At 45.4% G+C, this 20,326-nt stretch overlaps 1 protein-coding gene and 1 long non-coding RNA gene across 2 annotated transcripts in view; one reads left to right on the top strand and one right to left on the bottom strand.

The window, feature by feature from the left end:
- Positions 1 to 11,091: 11,091 nt before the first annotated feature.
- Positions 11,092 to 20,245, bottom strand: ARRDC4 (arrestin domain containing 4). The gene is made up of 8 exons (XM_084293684.1): positions 19,858 to 20,245; positions 18,176 to 18,242; positions 17,748 to 17,895; positions 16,237 to 16,339; positions 15,287 to 15,543; positions 14,569 to 14,731; positions 13,882 to 14,036; positions 11,092 to 13,732 (listed from the first exon to the last, which is right to left on the bottom strand). Exons 1-8 carry the CDS (start codon positions 20,213 to 20,215, stop codon positions 13,676 to 13,678), a joined length of 1,308 nt encoding a protein of 435 aa, XP_084149810.1. The 5' UTR covers positions 20,216 to 20,245; the 3' UTR covers positions 11,092 to 13,675.
- Positions 18,540 to 20,326, top strand: part of LOC311213592 — a 49,129-nt gene continuing 47,342 nt past the window's right edge. The window contains exon 1 of the long non-coding RNA XR_014618766.1: positions 18,540 to 18,820. This is a non-coding gene — a long non-coding RNA (uncharacterized lncRNA). The remainder of the gene's footprint in view (positions 18,821 to 20,326) is intronic.

Raw genomic sequence — 20,326 nt, 5'->3', positions numbered from 1 at the left:
CAGCCAGGTCATGTGTGTGCAGAGCAGAGATGATTAACAGCTTCCCACCGTGCCAAACCGAGTGCAGGAGCTGAGCAAAGAGGTCTGCTGCAGGCCAGGAGCTGCTGGGGAGAAAAGGGGCCTCTGCAGGCTGCGAGCAGTGTGATGCAATGCGGTGGGAACTGCTGATGCACTGAATTAATACTTTGTCTGGCTGCTGGCAGGATTCTCTTGATCCCTTTATCACCAGTTCTGCAATTAATGGCTAATTTCTGAATGCACTTTGAAATAGAAATCCAAAGAAATGTGCTGCTTCTAACGTACGTGATGGAAGTTAGTTAAGTCAGTTACCAGGTATAGCTGAGAACAGAGTGTCAAGGTGGAGACTGGGATGGTTTTGGGGCTGGAAGATCATTGCTCTCTCCTTTTTATAAAGAGAGATTCTCCAAGCTGTCCAAGTCCTTGCTGATGCATTGTAGTCTGTCCCCAATTAAAGGAACTGAGTTCGGTGGAAGGATGCTGCTGTTCCATCAGAAGCTCCTTCTTGGGAATTAGGTGAGGTTGGTAGTTCCTGGGAATTGGGTTGGGCTGGGCATATGCCAGACTCGTGGGCTCCTGAGCCTGGAAGGATGTTGCAGACAGACGTAGTCATTACCACCTACCTTTCCTTCAGAGCAGCTGGCTCAGGAAAGGCACAGCGGGGCAAATCACAGCGCTGACAACATAATGAGACAAGGGTCGGGGTAAGAATAGCTTTGGGACCAGTGATTTGACTTGTTGGATCCTGGAAAAGACCTGCTTGAGTCTGATGGAGTTTGGATGCATTCCCGATTCCCTTTGAGCTTCCCCTTTCTCGTGGCTCCCTGTCAGATCTGTTTGTTGCTCAAACCCACTGAGATTTCTTTACTTGGCATTGCTGGACTGCATGTCCAAACTGAGACCTGAAATTCCTCCATCCTGCCTTGCTCTGTCCACCGGCCCCAACCTGCACGAAAGCACATGATCTCCTGAACTTCAGTGAATTTGCCTAGCAGGGCAGGAGGATGAAGAAAACAGCCTGCTTCTTCCACATTCGATGTGTGTGGCTGACAGTGGTGGTATTCTACTTGGCCTTTTTTTGTCAGCAAACAAAAACCAGAGACGTTTTGGAGTGATTTTTTCAAAGGCTGTGATCTCAAAGGCCTCTCGCAGCTTTGCAAACTCTTTTGCAAAATCCAACAGCTCTGACAGCTCCCGGGTAGGGTTGCACAGAGCTTGGAGTGGCATGCGAAGTTGTCCTGCTGCTTGTGTCACCCGTTCCCATGCACCAGCAGCTCTCAGCCTGCCTGCACAACCCAGGTCTGAAGCGAGGGTGGAGGTGTGCAGGCTGGGGAAGGGTGGATCGTCCCGCGAGCTGCCTGTCTCCATCTGTCATACACCAGCATCAAAGGTCTCCGCCGTGACCTCTGAGGGCAGCTGTGCTTAGCACGGGGATGAAACTGCCTGTGTGACAAATTCTTACGAGCTGTGCCTCGTCACTCTGACCGGATTTAGGATCTGGGAAGGCGGATAGGTTCCTTTCCGGCAAAGTCCCCGATAAGTTGGTGTAAGTCAGGAGCTTTATGAGTGCCTCGTTAACGCCACTTGTCTCTAGCTTGGCTTCAGTCACAGAAACGTGATGGAGGTAGGCACGGGGTGAAATGGTTCCTTCACTGCTCAGAAGCTGGTGACCTGTCCCTGTCCCTCTCAGCAGCCAGCGAGCAGGACAGAGCTGTAGGAATTCCCTGACTTCCTCATGCGCCATGAGAAGTAACAACTGCTATATTGGGATTGTGAGCTGACCCTAGGATTGATGGTTACATGTTAGGAGGATTACTGTAGTGCTGTTCAAGTGTTTGGAGATTTTGGGTATAAAGGCTTAAACCCTGGCTTTTATAAAGGGATTGAAGCTGGGTGTCTGAGGCCAGGAGCAGAAGAATTTACCACCTGATGGAAAGAACCATGAACCCACAAGATGGGTAACAGTGGTCACAGACTGCACACAGTGAATTTGGTGCAGAGCAGGACAATGTAACAAGGATCGATCACTAAGCTGTATTTGGAGAGTTGTCCAGGGCAGGCTTATGAGAAGGACAGAGAGCTGCTAAAATCACTGCCCCTTATCGTGTCTGTCCTGACACCAAGAGCTTTAGGGCAGGGTGCGTGAATGTTGTGGTGCTTGCAAGGTCTGGAGCCAAGATCTGAGCCAGGGGGTGTTCACCCATCGTATTCTGTTTTTCTTCCCCAAAAGCTCCTGTGTCTGTTCCCTCATGTCACAGGTAATGAGAAGAGCATTCGGTAGCCTACACAGTAGCACAGTCTTACGCCTGTTCTCCATTTCCAAATCTTTGTCTCTGTTGTTCTACTTATGGGCGGATCACAAAAATAATTACCTAAATTAACCAAGCACCAAAACACCCTAAGTGATCGTCTGCTCCAGAGAATAACAGTGATTAGGTCATCCTCTTTGCTTATCTCGGGTTCCCATCCTTCAAATAAGAGCAGCGATATTTTTCCTTTTAGAAGAGCAGGACGGACTTGTTCACGTTTGAAGCATTAATTGTTGTTGTTATTACTCACATGGATGACAGGGCAGCACCTAAGGAACGCTGGGCTTGGTACAACAGGGCTGTGACTGCTGTTGCTGTGACTAAGGCTGCGTGAGTTGGCTGGGCTGCCTGCTCACACCGATGCCAGCCCCACCACCTAGCTGCGGTCTATTTCCAGCTCTGCGGCCAGGAAATTCTTCTGGTGCTGCTCAGTTTGTATCACACCTCTCCTCTCAAAAGGCAGCAGCCCTGCTCGTGCTGGAGAGCATCTCAGTGTGTTCCTCCGAACCGGAGCTGCTCAGCGTGTTTTCTTACCAGCCAGCGATGGCAGAGGTTGGCTGAAGCATTTTCTTTTCCTTTCTGCTTTAAAAGACGCACAGGGGAAGCAGCTCCGACTTCCAGCTGTTGATTTCAGGTGCTTGCCACAGCGTGGCTCCTTTGGGTTGTTCGAGAGCCAGCGCAGAAAAACAGTTTCCTTCCAGCGTGTCCTTGCTCTACGACCAACCGTTGCTCGCTGTTTCATTCTTAGACAACGTTTCTATTTATATTCCTTAATAATTTGCTAGGAGTGCCCTGGTGGGCGAGTGGGGTGACAAAATGGGATGTCACATGTGTGTAGGTGGGGCAGTCGGGGTGGCATCTTCTCTGCTCTTTCCCCCAGCTGATTCCTGTTCCTGCTTCCCCCAGCCAGACCCATCACACGGAGCAAGAGCAGCCCAGCCCCGACAGGCCGAGCCGCACGAACCTCGCAGCCCTCTCCCTCCCTCTGGGGCCACCTCTTCCCGGCTGCCGCTGGCCTGCAGCCCACCCCTCCGCCCCCGCAGCCCTGCGGAGGGTTTTGGTGCTCCCCCCTCCCGCCTCTGTGTGAATTCTCCAGCCAAAGGCCACCTCGGAAAGTTGGCCATGCGGCGCCTTGCGTCAGTCCCTGCACGGCTCATGATTCAGCAGCCGTACGGGTTTCGTACCTGGGAGGGCTCTGCCAGAAACCGCAAGTGTTCCTGAGCCAGGAACAGCAAAAGGAACTGGGAGTTTCCACGCAGAAAGCTGACAATGTCTGCAGCAGGTTTTCTTGTAAATTAGCTGCGTTACATTGCCAAGAGGCTGGATGAGAGGAAGAAAACCGGCATCTGGGTTTGTAAAGCTCAGAGAGCTCGAGCTCTTCTGGAGAACAAAAGTGACGCATTGCTGCTCTGAAGTCTGTTAAAAGGGAGCAAAACTCCTACTGGAAGTGAGGCTACGAAACTGTGAAGGACTTGGGGAAAATCCCAGGCTGGGAGATCAATTACAACACTCCTGAGGTGCATGGGAGCAAAATGCAAACATCTCTGCAGGCGTCAGCTTGGATAGCATTACTCAAACAAGTGTTGGCACAGCAGCAGTCACCGCGGCGTGCGAGCCGCGTGTCCCGGTGCCAGAGCCCAGGCAGAAGGGCTGCCCGGCTGCTGCCGGGGCTCACCCGAGCAGGGGCATCTCCTGGCATCCCGCAATGCCTCCTGCCAGCCCCGGCTGCCGTCGAGCCAGGAACGCGTGCCAGCCGTGGCAAGATTGCTTCTCACTTAGCGTAGCAGGGGCTGGGACCCAGCCTTATTAATTTCATTCAGCCGTTGGCTCCAACGCGTGGAGCTGGCACGGAGAGCTGTGCCAGCGAGTGCTTGTGCTGCGAGCACAGGAAGCCTTGTTCCCTGCCTGCATCCTGCTCGTTTGCCGCCCCCCTGCTCTGTGCAGGGATTTAAGAGCAATACATTTCGGTGCGGGGAGGAAGGGAAGCGCTGAACAGCTGAGGGCTGGCAAGAGAATAGCTGCTCTTTCACTCGGGGTTTGTGGCTGTGACGTAGCCAAGAGCAGTGGCTGGCGTGCAGCTGTTTGGGGAGAAGGGAGCTGTGAAGATGGGATTGAAGGAGTGGGAGGGAGGGCTGGCTGCTGCCGGGGCCACGGGCCGTGGTTTGCACCCAGGCAAAGTGGCACCACCGTAAATGAATGGAGAGGGGGCAGGGGGTGGTGGAGAACCAAGCCTGGCCTGTCCTCAGATGCCATCCTGCGCGAAATGAAAACATCCCAGATCAATGCTGATGTTGCTGAACTTCTCGCCAGGCTGTTTTCTCTTCTGACTTTCCCCTCCCAAAGCAAGGTTTTCTTGTGCATCCAGCAGTGTGGGCTGCAGGCAGACACGGGGATCCCCGTGAACTGTGACAGGCACGGGAATCCTCCCTAAACAGCCTTCAAGTCGTTTTCCCGTCATGCCTGGATTGTGTTTGCCAGCTCCACAGAAGGGCTGCCTGGCTGTGATCAAACAGAAGGCTTAATGATGGGAGATGGAAACGACTGCTGCGGCTGCTGGTCGAGGAGGATCGGCACAGCAGTGGAGGTGGATTCGCGAGGAGCTGCGCTGTGCTAGAGGCAGAGGTTGGAGTGGGGCAGGAGGATCTGGCTGCGATGTGCACCAAGGTGTTTGGGGGAGATGTATCGGCTCTTCTGAGCCCGGGGGGACAAAATCTACGTGCACGGCTTCAGCAGGACTCTGAGCTCTGGCAGTTCCTGGTGTGGCTTTGGAAAAGTCACATTTGGTAAATAATTGGAAGCATAGATTGTTTGCAGGAGTGAAGGATGGTGCTCTTGTCACTGCTGGGGCTTCCCTACCAGCTCCCGCAGCACGTAGCTGAAGCATTACATCCTTTCCCTCATGCCAGTACCCTCTGTTGTATGACATGTTTGATAGTGCAGTGTTGGGAAAAAAAAACACATACCTGGCACCCATCCAAGAGCTATTTATAGTACGAGCTCCTAGAAGAAAGTGCGAAGACTTCAGAAAAGGAGGAATTGCCAAATGATCCTGCAGAGAGCAGCAAATTAACCCCTCCAACACCGCCAGCCCCACGTCCTAGTGAGAGTCGGTCCCACGTGGCTTCCTGAAGGAAACACCACCAAGAACCAACGAGGACGGCTCAGGAGTCCTGCATGAAACCACCACGTTACAGGCAGCAGCCTTGCAGAAGGTGATGCAAGCTTTTTGTCCTTCTGACAAATCCTCTAGAAATAAAGCCTGAGGAAACAAGACGATGTTCTCCTGTGACATTGGCATTGACGCTGGCATTGAAGACGCCTTCATTAAGTGAGTAGGGATCTGTCCTTATGATTTTTTCGGTCTTCAGATCTCCCTTGGTTTTGCCACATGCCTTAAATAAAGGCTCTGCTGAAGAGTAAAATACCTCCCTAGAATGACACCTGAAATAGTCACTGGTGGGGCTTTGGACTGGCTGCCCCAATCAGGTAGATGCAACTTTTGCATCAAATATGGTTTCCCCTTTCACAAATCAGACAGCAGATGTTTCTCCAGCTTTGCCAGGAGCAGGTAGACAGAGATCTGCAGGGAAACTCAAACTTTAGTTTGTATTCTGCCTGGCCTGCTATTGCACCAGGGTGACCTTGGCCTCTCTGGGCTAAGGGAGGTCAGTACGTAATTGAGCACTGAACCCAAATGTGTGAAAAAACAACAACAAAACACAACCCCAACCCCAAACCAGGTGTTAGGTAAGTTCTGCACGGAGCAGAGAGTCCCGTCCAGTACCCTGTACTGCCTGCGTCCCCGCACAGCTCTGTAAACACCGCTTACGCTGTGTTTATACAACCCGTGTGTTCCTTGCAATACCTTCCCTTGTTCCACCCGCCCGACTAGTTGGAACAGGCACTAAATTGTTTTTTGTTGTTGTTGCTTGCTTTCTTTATACACCTGCAATTTCCTGCTGTGTATGTCCAGAGACGTTTTGTAGCCTTTAATTCAATACTATTAATTCAATACTATTCATAGATTTTATTGAGTATTAGTTAACTTCACAAAGCACCTTAATGGACAGTGTCTTCTTAATTACATATGGCAAAACTTAGAGAAACAACGGAAAATTGACCCAATTTGTCCTAGCTGCCTTCCAGAAAGCCCTCGAGGTGGCTGAGTGTCACTTTCCCTCTTTATTGTGTTTCTTGCACAGCTCCTGTGGGTGCAGATCACGCCTCCAGTCCCTAACTGCGCTTGCAGGAGGCTGCTCCATCTCCCTCCAGCAGCGAGCCAAAAAGCAAGATGTTGCTTATTGTAGACAGAAGGAGAAAGTTTGACTATTTCTTCAAGTCATCTGAAATAAAAATGTTCTGTTCTGTTCAACTTGTAATGCTAGTGTGTTAGAAACGACCAAGAAGCATTTTCCATAGCCATGCAGCTACGTCATGGCTCGGCGACCTGTATGGGTCACCATGTTCCCTACACACAACAGGAGCTGCCCCAGTCCCTGAGATCCGTGCCGTTTTCAAGGAATCCATCAGGTGCCGGCTGGCGCATTGGCGAGGTGTGAGGTACGGCCCTGCGTTGTCTGGTCGGAGTGTGTTTGAATATCAGCTACACCGTACCCTGGGCGCAGCAGTAATTAACAGAGCATCCCTGCTTCAGGCCCCAGTGGACAAGCGTCCGCATGGCAACTGTGAGTCTTGTCGGCAGCAAGAGATTAAGGAATTAATTGGCAGGGTTAATCTTCATGTCAGGGCTGGAAATGAATTGTTAATTTGTTTGGAGGAGCATAAAGTCCTGTCCCAGCGATGGCAGGTGGGATTGCTTGAGAAAAAGCCTGCGAAGTTGCCCTTCCTGGGGGCCTCTCTGTTTAACACCTTGTGCCAACAGACCTCCTGAATCTTCGCCCCTGCCATGCTCGCCTCCCTGCAGCCAACAGCACAGTGATGGGAAAGGGACCGCAGGGCTGGCTGCACCTCAGCAGGGCCCTTTCGAGGTATGGATTCTCATCCTGCCCTAACTCCTGTGTGCTGAGCAGGTCTGATCGCTGAGTTTCAGGTAATGGATCAGGCCAAGCTGCTGTAGGATCCCAGAGTGAGGGAGAGATGTGCTGGCACCAAACGCCACTGCTGGGGCAAGTGGTACTCCTTGGACACAGCATGCAAGACTTCTTATGTCTGCATGGATACTGAAGCCTCTGACACTTGTTTCCTCCCCCAGGACGCTGTAGTGTGAGACTGTCGGATCAGCGGATGCTTTTCCCTTTCTGCTCTCATTTACCACTCAGGACCACAGACTATTTTCCATTTCAGTATCTTTCTGATCTGTTTAGGCTAATGCATTGGTCACATCGTATTAAGATATATGATAAAAGCACTTCAGGGTTTAAATTATTTAAATGAAAATTTAACTTTTTGTCACTTGTGATCCCTTTTGTGCATTGATTAATCTAATTAGTTCAGTGGTAAGAATCACTTTCTTCTCACATTGTGGTCTGACCCGTTGGGACTGACACAACCTGCTTCGAGACATGACATCAAATAGGACTGGCCTATACATAACCCTGGGCTCTTTCTGGGTGTACAACAATCCTGTCTAAGATTGCAGTCAAAATATTATTGTCTTGACTATTCTTTGGTTCCCACTGACAGCTCGTATCTGTTCTTTCATTTTCCCTGAACCAGGGCTGAAGAAAGCGTGTTGGTGTTTCCCAGAAGCTGAGGTCCCGCTGTTCATGACGTACCGACGCTGCAAGTTCCGACTGGAAGATGCCTATGACAGAAGGTCAGGTTGTCAGTACAGTTTTATCTGATAAGTTGGTTTGTGAGAAGTCTCTGTTTCTATACATGCAAGATGTGTTCCTCATTTTTTCCAAAAGCCTTTGTGTGTGTAAGTATTGCACAACTGGGTACTGAAATGCAGGTACACCCACCTTCTGTTCTCTCTGGAAGTCAGTGTCAAGCCTCTCTCTCTGTGCCCAATATCTGGTTTATTGGGAAACTGATGCTGTTCCAAGGCACTGTAAAATAGCGGAGAGCTTTTTATAGCCAAAACTATTTGACTGGGTTTAGCCTACGTGTCTGCATCCTGTCTGCGCACATTGTGTGTCACGTCTGATACCAAGTCTTGCCAGTAAAACTCCAGGCCCCAGGGGAGATCAGCTGTTTTTGGTGTTCAGGTTAAATCCCCTCCCAGAGGACTGCTCACTGCTTCACCAGTGTCATCTGGCTGACACTGACAGCTTCGCCTTCCCATGCCTCCCCTATTTCCCCACTCCCACAGCCTCACAATGGACGGCTGCTTACCAGTTTAAACTCTGTCCCCCTTCTATTTCTACGACAAGAAATGCCCTTGTGCTGCTCTCCCCATCTCTGCGAGCGTACAGAGGCTTGCAGCTGAAACTTGCATTACAAGCAAAGTGCCAACGATCAGCTTTGCTGGAGATGGGAGTAGGGGAAAGGTGTCCATGAGAGGGTTGGGGTGCTGAATACAGCTAAAAGCAAAGCAGAAAGGCTGGTTCAGTGCTTGGGTGATGCTTTGTGTCAGGCTGTAGCATTTGCTGAGTGGTAAATACCTAAAAATCTGCCTTACAGGATGCTTACTTAGGTATCCAACCCTTAATCTGACCACAGTTGTTACTTGAAACCACAAATAACAAAAAAAAAACAACTGCCATCAATTGACAGAACAAATATCATGTGCATTTGTATAAAATCATTTGGGGCTTGTCTGCGTGCATCAGATTATTTGTGGAAATCTAGTTTTAGGTGTCTGTTAAGCACCAGAACTTGCTGCTACTTTCACCTTGCATTTCGTGTTCTCCTCACCCCACAGGCAGCCAGATGGTTGGTTGTAAGCCAAAACTAAGAAGGATTTCCTCTTTTCTTTTGAAGGGATGGGTGCTCAGAGATTTATCAGTAATACAGTTGTACTTAATCAGATAGAGTCTGTCCTGTGTAACTAAGACAACCCACAGCATGTTGCTGGCATAAGCAGCTACTGTAGTGAAGTCCCGCTCGTATTACCATTTTGCATTCCATGTCAAACTGCTTTTCATTTTTTGTCTTGCTTTTGGTCAGTTGTCTTAAAAGGCCAGTAATGAAATGATGCTACAGTACAACTTCTGTGTAGTATATATTTTATATTAATCATGTTCAAAAATGATGAACACTACATAATTTAGAGCAAGACTGTCATCCTATCTATGCTACATATGTGTAAAATTTGAGTATTAGAAGTGAATGCCCAGGCTCATCACAGACCTAATTAGTTCTTTAGAGAACCTACTTTACACGCTAGCCTGTACTATCCCTATTGATGTTAAGATATTATATAATCAGCTTTAGGAAAATGCAGCAGCCTGAAAGGCTCTTTTTATGTCCCTGTGCTCATTCACTGCCTCCAAAGAGAGCACTGAAAAGCAGCCCCGTTTTACTGGGAAGTAGGCATGTCTGCTTATTTGGGTGGGAAAGTGGTAGAGCAATTGATTATCTTCAAATCAACTTGCGCTGGCAGCTGTGCTCTCCCCAGACTTCTTAATTGAGATCTGTAATACAGACTTAACAGGAGGAGCTAGATGTTCTCTTTGGGTGTTCAAATTGGACGGTGAAGTAATGGAACATGCTATTTTAAGAGTTTGGAATATGCCCCAGTTCGGGAGTTAAGTGAGCTCTCTTTCTCTGTATGTGAAGTATGCGTTTCCATTCAAACAGCAGAAGTGCCTGAGCTGCAAGCATGAGCCTGCAGCATCTCCTCTACCCTTGTATGGAAGGGCACATCATTAACTGCCTGTTTAAGCACTAACCCTTTTAATAGATAATTGCAGTGTGGCAAGAGAAATAGTCCCCTATAAAACTTAGCAATGGATGAAAGGGTTGTGAGGCACTGGAACAGGCTGCCCAGGGAAGTGGTGGAGTCACCATCCCTGGAAGTCTTCAAAAGACGTTTAGATGTAGAGCTTAGGGAAATGGTTTAGTGGGGACTGTTAGTGTTAGGTCAGAGGTTGGACTCGATGACCTTGAGGTCTCTTCCAACCTAGAAAATTCTGTGATTCTGTGATGTGGAATTGCTACTGTGAACTTAGTGCTATGTTAGTTTTGGTCTGGTGACCCTGAGTATCATCTTCCCCTAGAATTTTTGAAGGTTTGAAGGAGTGGTTCATTGTGTTCCCTCAGAAGTAGGGTTCATTGTCTTCCCTCAGAAGTAGAAATAGGAAGAGAGTTGTTTTGTTGTTCAAACCCTTGGGAAGTAGGAACCTGTCAGTGATTTCATCATCTCATTTATGGCTTAGGTGTATTATACAGCAGATAAGTATCATTCAACGCAATTTGTCATCTTGTTTCCCCATGATAGGAGCTACTCCTTTAGTCAGTACTCTGGTTACACACTACTACATTCAAGTTTTTTGTTTTGAAGATCCCTAAACTCCCTGAGTAAAGAGAATTTTCTCCAAAGGAAACAAAGTATCTACTAATAATACATGAGTTTTTCCTTTCAAAAACACCCCACTTACCCTTAATTATGCAGGATGAATGATGTAAGATGTACACTATTAGTTGTGTGTTATTGCATAATAGCTATGAGAGCAGGCCCTGTTTGAAAAGTTTGTTTGTTTCAGTTCCTGTTTGGTAAAGCAGTGACAGATGAAGGTAAAGTTTCTGGCTCAGAGAACTAGGAGACCTACATCTGTTCAAAGTTCCCAGAATTCAGGTAGCTCTAGGCAGCACAGCTATTTGTCTTATGGACACTGAAACCACAGTGAGGAGCACCATGCAGGTTTTACACTTTTATTAACAAAAAAGAGCCCATAGGGCTCATACATTAGTACAAAATACAATCATGTTCCCATATGTTAAAGTTTAACAGCATTTTTTTCTTTTGTCTCTTTTCAACTGTTTCACAGTTAAGTTATCAAAACAAACCCCCTGCATATTGAACTGATTATTGTGCAAACAGTATTTATTTAAAGGACCAATTTCTGCACTAAGCCAAGTGTCAGAGAGCAGAATTTGATCTTGTTTTCAACACGCCTTTGAAGGACCATGTGTGCTTCCTAAGAAACACAGGTTTTTTTATTTTTTTTTTTGCAGCAAACAATCTAAGGCCACAGTTTATCTGCAAGTAATGAAAAACAACTCAAAAAAAAAAAGCACATCTTTACCCTTCATGCTTTTGTTTGCTTGACCATGTTTATACCAAACAACTAGCCAGGTAGCACACATCACCTATCAGGTATTAAAGTCAAAAAAAAAAAAAAAGCACCTAAATTTCTTTAAGCTAGTATCTTGAATTGTTAACATGCAAATTAATACACAGCCATAGTGTTTTTCAAGTAGCCATAATGGTATCTGTTTAAGGACATTATGCTTGTTCCCTTTTCCAGGTACTGTAAATCCTGCATTGATTATACGGACTTGCCATCACTTAAATAAAAAGGCCTAAGGAGCTACATCTTGAGACTTAGGTTGAGAAATACTCATTTTTAGAATGTCCTTTATAAAACATGCACTCAAATTTTGGTTAAAGCTGCATTTGCTATAGATGACAATACTTAAATTTGCAAATGAAAAAAACTAACTGCAGTTTAGAAATGTGAATCTCCACCAGCATGTCTTTTACACTGATGTAAAAGTGACTTGAGGTGAAGTGCTAGAAATTAAACAATGTGAGGAAGTCATACCAAAAGAAAACTAAAAATATATATCCATATATGCCTGTAGAAAAAAATTCCTGCTTCTTGAATGAAGACAGATTTCATTAAAAAAAAAAAAAAAAAAAAGCATTCAAGCTTTTTTAAACTGCAGTTATGGATGAAATGAAGGAAACTATTACTATTCTTGTAGTTATATGAAAGTACAAGGTTTTAACCCCAAACCTTTCTGTAAGACACATGGAGTAATTCTAACAGTTCAAGATTCCCTGTTGTATAAAGACTTGACTGTAAACATGCATATTAAGAATGCTGTGTTTCTGCTCCTTTAAGTGATCTGTTCGTGGTGGATTACTTATTCCAACTGATGCTTGGCAGGAAGCAAACATTCTACTTTAAATGAAGGCAGCAAAGGGCCAAGTAAAATCATGTGCCTTCGTTTTTAGCAGCAACAAACTCACTGTTCTAAGTGACCTGAGGAAGAAAACATTAGAATATTGCACCAAAACAAAATTAAACAGCATAAACAAACAAGGAAACAAAAAATATGGATAGCAAATGACCAGTGCAGCCCCTGACAACAGATCTATAGACAAAAATGCAGGAGTAATGAGAAGCATTGTGCCACTATCAGAGGATTTTGTTCCCCTGATGTCTGTTTCCACTTCAGTTATAAGCTATATCTATTCTGGGTATATTTATGCTTCTCCCTGTGCCTCCAATCTCATTCACTAACCACAGAAACCATTTAGGGTCCCTTTTAGAATCTTGAAGTATGCTGGAGCTTTAACAAGACTTTTTTTTGTCTCAGCTCTGAAAATAAGTGAATTTCCAAAACAGAGGTAGGTTTATAAAGGCTTCTGAATAAATTAAGTGTTGTCCATTTTGCTTAGTACACCTGTCAGCAGAAGGATCTTCCCTTGCCATGCTTCCCCTTATCATGCTATCCATAGACGTTAAGATCAGAAAAAGAACTACACAGTAGAAGAGGCCAGAATAATTCCCTTAAGAAACCCCTTGAAAGAGCGCATAGTGCATTAGCTTGTATCAAAGTTCAGTTTTCTTTTTACAGATTTGTATCTTTCATTCAGTAAATGGTTGCCTTCTTAATATTGCATAACAGTTATTCTGTCATCCATGATATCTTTAGAATCAGTAGAAATGATGAAAAAATAACACTTCACAGTTAAAAGGACAGGCTCTCATGAAACCATGTTAAGCTAGAGTGAAGATTTTGCTCCACATTTTAGTAGCGTTCTGTTCTTGGATGCAGATAGTGTGAAGCTGAAGCCCCTTGAACACTGGGGCATCATTTGGAAATATTTTCTTACCCTACATTCTGTTCTACTACAAAGTTCTCAACATCATAATTACTTGAATTCTTCCAGAGTGTTGAAGTTCTTTTTCTCTTCAGAAAATCCTTGTATTTCCACTGTGCACTTTACGCAGTACGTTCACTTTTTAGAACACATTCAATATTTTCCAGTACTTCTTACGTACCCCAAGCATAATTGTTCCTACAGCATCCTTTGTGCAGACTAATCCAGAAGATTCTCTTCCATCACCAAACGTGCTCATACCTCCTTCTCCATTTTCTTTTGCCTTTTTTGTACACAACCTTCAGTTTTGAAAAAGAAAACTGTCTCCTTTTTAGTTGCACTGTCAGCTGAAGCAGCAGAAAGGTAAGACATTCATCACAAATCCTCTTCAAAGCATGAATGAGACAGGCTGAACTTCTTCTACATCGGTTGGATGTGGATCAACCTACAGAGAGAATGTCAACAATTACTGCCTATAATTCTTGCATTTTGGTACATCTTTTTTTGGCCATCTGACAGTAAACACACTTAAGATTCAGCAGGGGCTTTTGAAAAAGTTTTTTTTTGAAACCTTTTTGTTGTTTATTTTTTTACCTCTGAATAAAGAGGTGGAGGCTGAAACCGGAACTCTTGTATGTAAGCAAACACAGGACAACACAATTGTTCCTCACAGTCGATTGGTGGTGGATAAGCAGGAACATGTCTGGAAAACTCTTCCTCAGACACTACATCAGCATAATTTGGTGGTGCTGAAACACAAGAGATATTACAGTCTAATTTAGAAGTATTCACTCACAGCAAGACAGTATATGCATTACAGTTTCCAAGACTACAAGGTCCTGTTTATTAAACACTGTACACCATCAAATTGTATGAAGTGCACTATATTCATTAATATTCTATCTAGAACTTTCTTTTTAGTAATCATTAGTGATTCTGCAGACATACTACAGATGCGTTTAGGGCTACTCCAGCAACAAACCTATATTGTATCAAGATACACTCAGTAGTAACTTTAAGGTGCCTACTGCCAAAGTAGAATTCCCACCATCAGAGGTTGGTTATTTCAAGATTCAGTTGCAAGTCAGATAGAGGTGGAGACTTAAGGAAAGCTGGAGCAGGGCATCCTTACTAATACTTGTGGATTTTGAGTTAGATTTGTGTGCCTCACTTCTCTTGAGTCATAATTTTAACAGTCTACATCCTTTACTGATCTAGTCCTTGAACTGCCCCTATTATCTTTCTGTTGTAAACAGTACTATGTTGTCTTCAATACGTTACCTTCAGGGTGTTCTGGCAGGGTTAATGCCAGCCAACTCATATCCACGCTAAACTGGCTGGTCATGCTGGAGTTTCTGCTTGAAAAGCTAATACATGGAATAGTGCCAATCACCAGAGGCATTTCAATCATCAATTTCTTAGCACCAGGAATATGAATATACACCTGTGTGACAACAAAGAACAGAATAGGAATAGACAGGATTAAACCCCAATGAATTGACGTTCCTAGAAACTACCATACTGCCAATGCTGCAGGTTGCTTAAAAACTAGGAGTTTCCTCATGAGGTATGTTTAGCAAATGCTCTGACAGCTTTCATTACTTTTTGACCATTTCCTTCTTTCTACACTTTTTCTAAATGATGTTAGGAAAAATACTGAACATTTGACTCTGTCCTACCTTCCTATTTCTGACAAGAATGACCAGAAGATCCCACTCAGTTGGAAACATTTTCCCCCTAATATCCTCTGCAGGTATAGAACTAGAAAATGTTTCTGAGGAAGCAGCAGCTTATTTTCCCCATCATTCCTATCCTTCAGTTTCAGTTTCCTCAGTACCTTCAGTCTCTCTCTTGTATACTGTATTTATTGGTATTTATTGTTGTTCCCAAATTCAAAATGTAAAAGCTGCTCAGTAAGAAAGTTCTTCTCTCCCCAAATTAATGCAGTATTCAAGAGTTGCACAGGAGTTACATATTTGCAATGAGAATGAATACTTACAGCTAATGAATATTCTACTCGAATAATACAGCAGTCAAGGATAGAGGGGGACACAGGTGGGATTTTCAGAGTTTTCCCATTCCAGGTATCTGTACTCCCCGAGGCAATATGGTTTCCTCGCACATTGGCGACCATCTGACGGAAGCTTTTTGTCTTCCCGCTGGCCAGGTAAGTTTGTGTTTGGAAAATGGCAGCTTTAGGAACAATCAAGCGGGAAGAGCAATTCTCAATTTCTGCATAGATTGGTATGGCTTCCCCTTAAAAACAGAGAAAGTTCAATAAATAATTGGTATTTACCAGCTCTCCTTTGGGAATATCAAAGCATGTTATGCAGCACGTACATCATCCACAGTGTTATGAGAACAATACTTGTTAGTTTCCTCAAGCTAGTTTCTTTGCAGAGTGGTATTCAGGCAGAATTATAGCCACCTACTACATTTTATGTATAAACAATGATTCATTCATTTTGAAACATTAAGCACAACGTGAACAAGCTATAAAAGCTTTATTTGCAAATTACGCACCAGTCTTCCTTTTATGTAGTGCTAACTCAATTCCAGAATATTTCATTTCCTCAAATCTATCTAATGTTATCAAGATGCCAAAGAAGCTGCTAAAGCTCATTCTTACAGAAGTGTAAACCTACACAAATGGGACATTAAAAATAAACTATATCCCCAGTTATGGTTTTACCCCATTAAAAGCATCTTGTTCTTCACATTCAGTGTGCATGGCTTTTGCACGAGAAAGGACTTCCTTTTTCTTTATATTCGTGAGGGGGGAGTGAGGGGTGGGGTGAGACGATTTTTCTTGGATGAATTCATAAAGCTCTTTATTACCTCCTTAACAGAGCTATTCTTTTGACTATAAAGTGCCGCCTTTACAGAGATGAAAAATCCTATTAGATGTTTAATATTTACATCTTGAAGGGTGAAGACAACTCCTCTTACCATTACAGTATCCCTTCCTCTCAATTTTGGCACTCAGAGACACTGGCCCAGAGGTGAAAAACCAACAACCAACCATCTTCTCCTGACTTCTTAGAACAGGTGTCTATAAAATAGAGGAGTTGTTTTTTTTCATTTTATGGCATGAAATTATCAATCGCAGTTTAATATTAATGCATATCAATTATTGAAATTAATTCTGAAATCCACTTGGATCTGAATCTTTGTACTATGCAATGGAACTGGCATTTTGCCACCATGTAAAATGGAAACAAGTTTTAGCTATCTGAACACACGACTGTTTTTAAACAGCAGCTGGGATTCAAGATAGTTTAATGATTTACTGGGCACTGCCACCGAGTGACTGTAATCATGATGTCTCAAATTTGTGTAGTTTTGCACTTTTTTGGTGGTAGTCTGGTAATCCACAAAAACAAGACACTGCCCACTAGATGACCCATTACCCTCTCCTATGCAGTAACTCCTGGTCAACTCAACACCCTCCTTGCAGTAACTAGATGTGCTGCCTTCACACTCGTAACGTGTTGCTGAATATAAGGACTACGTTCTGCTTACAGATGTCACTGCCAAAACACTTCCGTAAGTTCTAGATCTAGAGAGATTAAAATGTGAGCCAATAAAGAGGAAAAAAAGAGTGCTCAAAACATCTAACTACGCTCACATCATGATGAAATGTTAAAATTATCCTAGCATTTTAAATAAAATAGAAATTACTTATTCATATTTAAATGAATAACCATTTAGATCCAGTTGCTATCATGAAAGTGCAAGGTATAATTTTATATTATTTTCATAATATGGGTTGAGATAAAAGAATCCAGCTCATTAGCTTCTATCTAGCCTATTTTCTCATTACTTAATGTCTGATCTTTCTTATTACTCTACAGTATTTCCAGTGATTATTAGAAGCTCAATGGCTTAATGTGGCCAAATCTGTCATAAGGAAATAACTGAAAAGATCTCTGAAGCAGCTGCATGCACACACTTCATGTTAGAAAACGACATGCAAAATGGAAGGATACGTAACATAATGGCCAGAGCATAAATGACAGGCTGGGCATGATTAATACTCTGCTATAATTACTGTTCCTCAACCTACTATTATTGAAGAGTTTAGGACACTGCAGCCCTATGAATGTAGTTGCTCTGGTAAGAGTAACTACTTCACACTCGTGCATTATTATTATTAAGCCTTATTTATGCATTTGAAGCCTGCATAACTTTTTGGCAAGAGCACCTAAGCCAACAGGGTTGTAATCAATGGTGTTAAAAAAAAAAAAAAAAGCCACTTTGTTTGCTATTCACACAACCTAAGATCATCTATTTATAGAGAAAAGCTTAGGGAGCTTATATGCATTCAAAAGTCAGAAAATGACACTCCGGAGTAACATGAAAATGGCTAGATGGCTGGGTGGTAACTGTTCATTTTAAAATTAGTTTTAATTTTTGCAGGTGGCCTTAAGGTAGGAAGGAGGAGCGAAGGACCTGCTTACCAATAAAGCTGGTGAGTTGACGTCGATATGGCTAATGACCTGAAGCTCTGTCTGTACGCTTTGATCAGGTGCTGCAGGTCTTTCCAGAATTGCTTTCACGTAGTACTGAATACTGCCATACTTCCCAGTGAAAGAGGTCACCAGAGGCCTGAAACAAGCAGTCATAAAACCATTACCATCAGTTTGTAACTCAGTTGCAAAGATGAACAGTTCCTGTATATGTGTTTACCAATTTACTTCTTGTACTTTTAAGGCCTTAGGGAAACTGTAACAAACAAGGCCAACCTACATGGTGGTTGATTAAGACAAACATATAAAGCTGAACTATTGGGTTGATATTAAAAAACTTGAGTCAAATCACAATGAGTTCATGTTCCACAACAAGCAGTGTCCAGCACAATCCCTTCAGGTTGCATTATTTAACTTACTCTTGTGGGAGTTGAAAGCTGAAGGGAAATTCGTGTCTTCCATCTGAAAGAACTAAGCTTTCCTCACCTGTAGAATAAAAAACAATAGTATATTTTAGTTATTCCAGAAATAGAACAAAGCAGAGGCTTTTATATATTATTTATGACTAAAAGCACCCAGATGCAAGGAACCAGAAGAAGCTTTTACTGATCCCAGTGGGTTCTGGATGGGAGCCCACATTTATTTATTCTGTGGTGTGATTTCAATGAAAAAAAATCAAGGAAGCACTGAGACCTTGAGTTTCAGTTCAGGATGCTGGCCAATTTCTAATCCAAAATGGCTTCTGGAAAGCACTGAGTTTCTTCTCTTTTGTAACAGGACTGCGATAAAGGAAGTGATTTAGAGAAGTGATTGTCCCTCTGTACTCAGCACTGGTGAGACCGCACCTTGAGTACTATGTTCAGTACTCATTGTGGGCACCCCGCTGCAAGGAAGATACTGGTTTGCTGGGAAGCATTTGAGAAGAGCAGTGAAACTGGAGAAGGGACTGGAGAACAAGACATACGAGGAATGGCTGCTGGAACTGGGGCTGCTGAGTCTGAAGAGGAGGCTGAGGGGAGACTTCATCGTTCTCTACAACCACCTGAACAGGAGGTTACAGCAAGGTGGGTGTTGGTCTCTTTTCTCAGGCAACACTTGAAAGGAGATGAGGAAATTGCCTCAAGTTGTGCCAGGATGGGTTTAGATTGAGTATCATGATGAATTTTTTCAGAGAAAGGTTGGTCAGGCATTGGAATCAGCTGCCCAGGGAAGCAATAGAGTTGCCACCCCCAGCAGTATTTAAGAGAAGCACGGATTTGGCACCTAGGGACGTGGCTTAGCTGGGGACTTGGTCGTGCCAGGTTGATGGCTGTACTTGATGATCTTTAGGGTCTTTTCCAACCGAAATGATCCTATAATTCTCTGACAGCAGCTGATCTACTTATTCAATAACAATTAAGCTACCTTCTGTACTAAAAAGCTGCAATTTAAGGCCAGCATTACTACTAGTATTACTAATCTCAGTGCATTCTTAGAGGGCCTACTGTAGTGGAGATTTAAGGCCTAATAGTTACTTCTCCTACAGGTAAACTTGGGAAGTATTTCACCCTTACATGATGAAATGCCATTTCCCTTTAGTTCTCCAGTACTGCCCTAACGCTGCAGCATTTGTGTGATGGTTAAAGGTGTTTCTCTTAAGTCACTCCAAAAGCAAGCCGGCTGCTTGCGGAGCCTTTCACTGGTGACTTCAGGTGCCTGAGGTAATTCGTGAAGAGGTAACCCATGCACCCAACCCCGTGAGAACTGCAGGCTGTGTTTCTGGACCTGTGGCTCACGGTGCAGCAGTTCCTGCAGAACGGCTCAAGTTGTAGGGAGGCCTCCAACCCCATCTGGCTCCAAACCCTACCAGGGCAGGGCCACCACCCGCTGGCTGGGGGCCTCGTGAAGTCCTTACCCACCCGCAGGGATGGGGCACCCCCAGCCCGTCTGTGCAGCCTGTGCCGGCGCCTCCCCACCCTCTGCGGGCAGCATTTCCCCTAATCTCTCAGGATAACCCCAAATCTCTCTCTTTTCGCTGACCCCACCCCCACCCCCCCGGGGGCCGCTCCCCGCAGCTCCTCTCCCCCCCAGCCCCCTCCCCGCTCCCCCCTCTCCCCCTCACCTCCGCGCGGCTCCCTCAGCAGGCTCTGCCGGACATCCAGGTACCGCACCTCCGCCTCCCTCCGCGGCCCCACCGGCCCCGCCGCCGCCCCGCCGGCTCCCCCCGGGGCCGCTCCTCCTCCTCCTCCTCCAGCAGCCGCCGCCGCCTCACCCCACGCCACCCGGGCCCTTCCCGCGGCTTCGAGGCGCAGCCCACGGAGCGGCAGCGGCCCCGCCAGCTCCAGCAGCACCCGGCCGCGCACCGTGTCCCCGCTGCAGTAACCGCCCGGCCGCGCCTCGTCCTGCAGCACCAGGGCCAGCGCCCGCACCGCCCCGCTGCCGCCACCACCACCGCCGGGCCCGCTCCCGGCCGCCGCCATCTTGGCGCCCCGGCTCCCCCCCGGGCAGGCCGCGGCCGCCGCCGTCGGTGCCTTTAAAACCCGCCCGGCTCCGCCGGAGCCCTCAGCGCCCGGCCCCGCCCCTCCCCTCCC

Source organism: Netta rufina (assembly GCF_964035555.1).
Source record: "Netta rufina genome assembly, chromosome: 11".
NCBI classification, from domain to species: domain Eukaryota; kingdom Metazoa; phylum Chordata; class Aves; order Anseriformes; family Anatidae; genus Netta; species Netta rufina.
The sequence above is the reverse complement of the archived record's forward strand: the minus strand, read 5'-3'. Positions and strand labels throughout refer to the sequence as shown.

Bases quoted from the DNA above. Each gene is read 5' to 3' on its own strand.
- ARRDC4 (XM_084293684.1), bottom strand. From the start codon at position 20,215: ATGGCGGCGGCCGGGAGCGGGCCCGGCGGTGGTGGTGGCGGCAGCGGG. The intron at 14,037-14,568 runs GTAACGTATTGA...CTTGTGTTTCAG, and splicing joins CCTGCCAGAACACCCTGAAG to CACCACCAAATTATGCTGAT. The intron at 13,733-13,881 runs GTAAAAAAATAA...TTCTCTCTGTAG, and splicing joins CTCCACCTCTTTATTCAGAG to GTTGATCCACATCCAACCGA.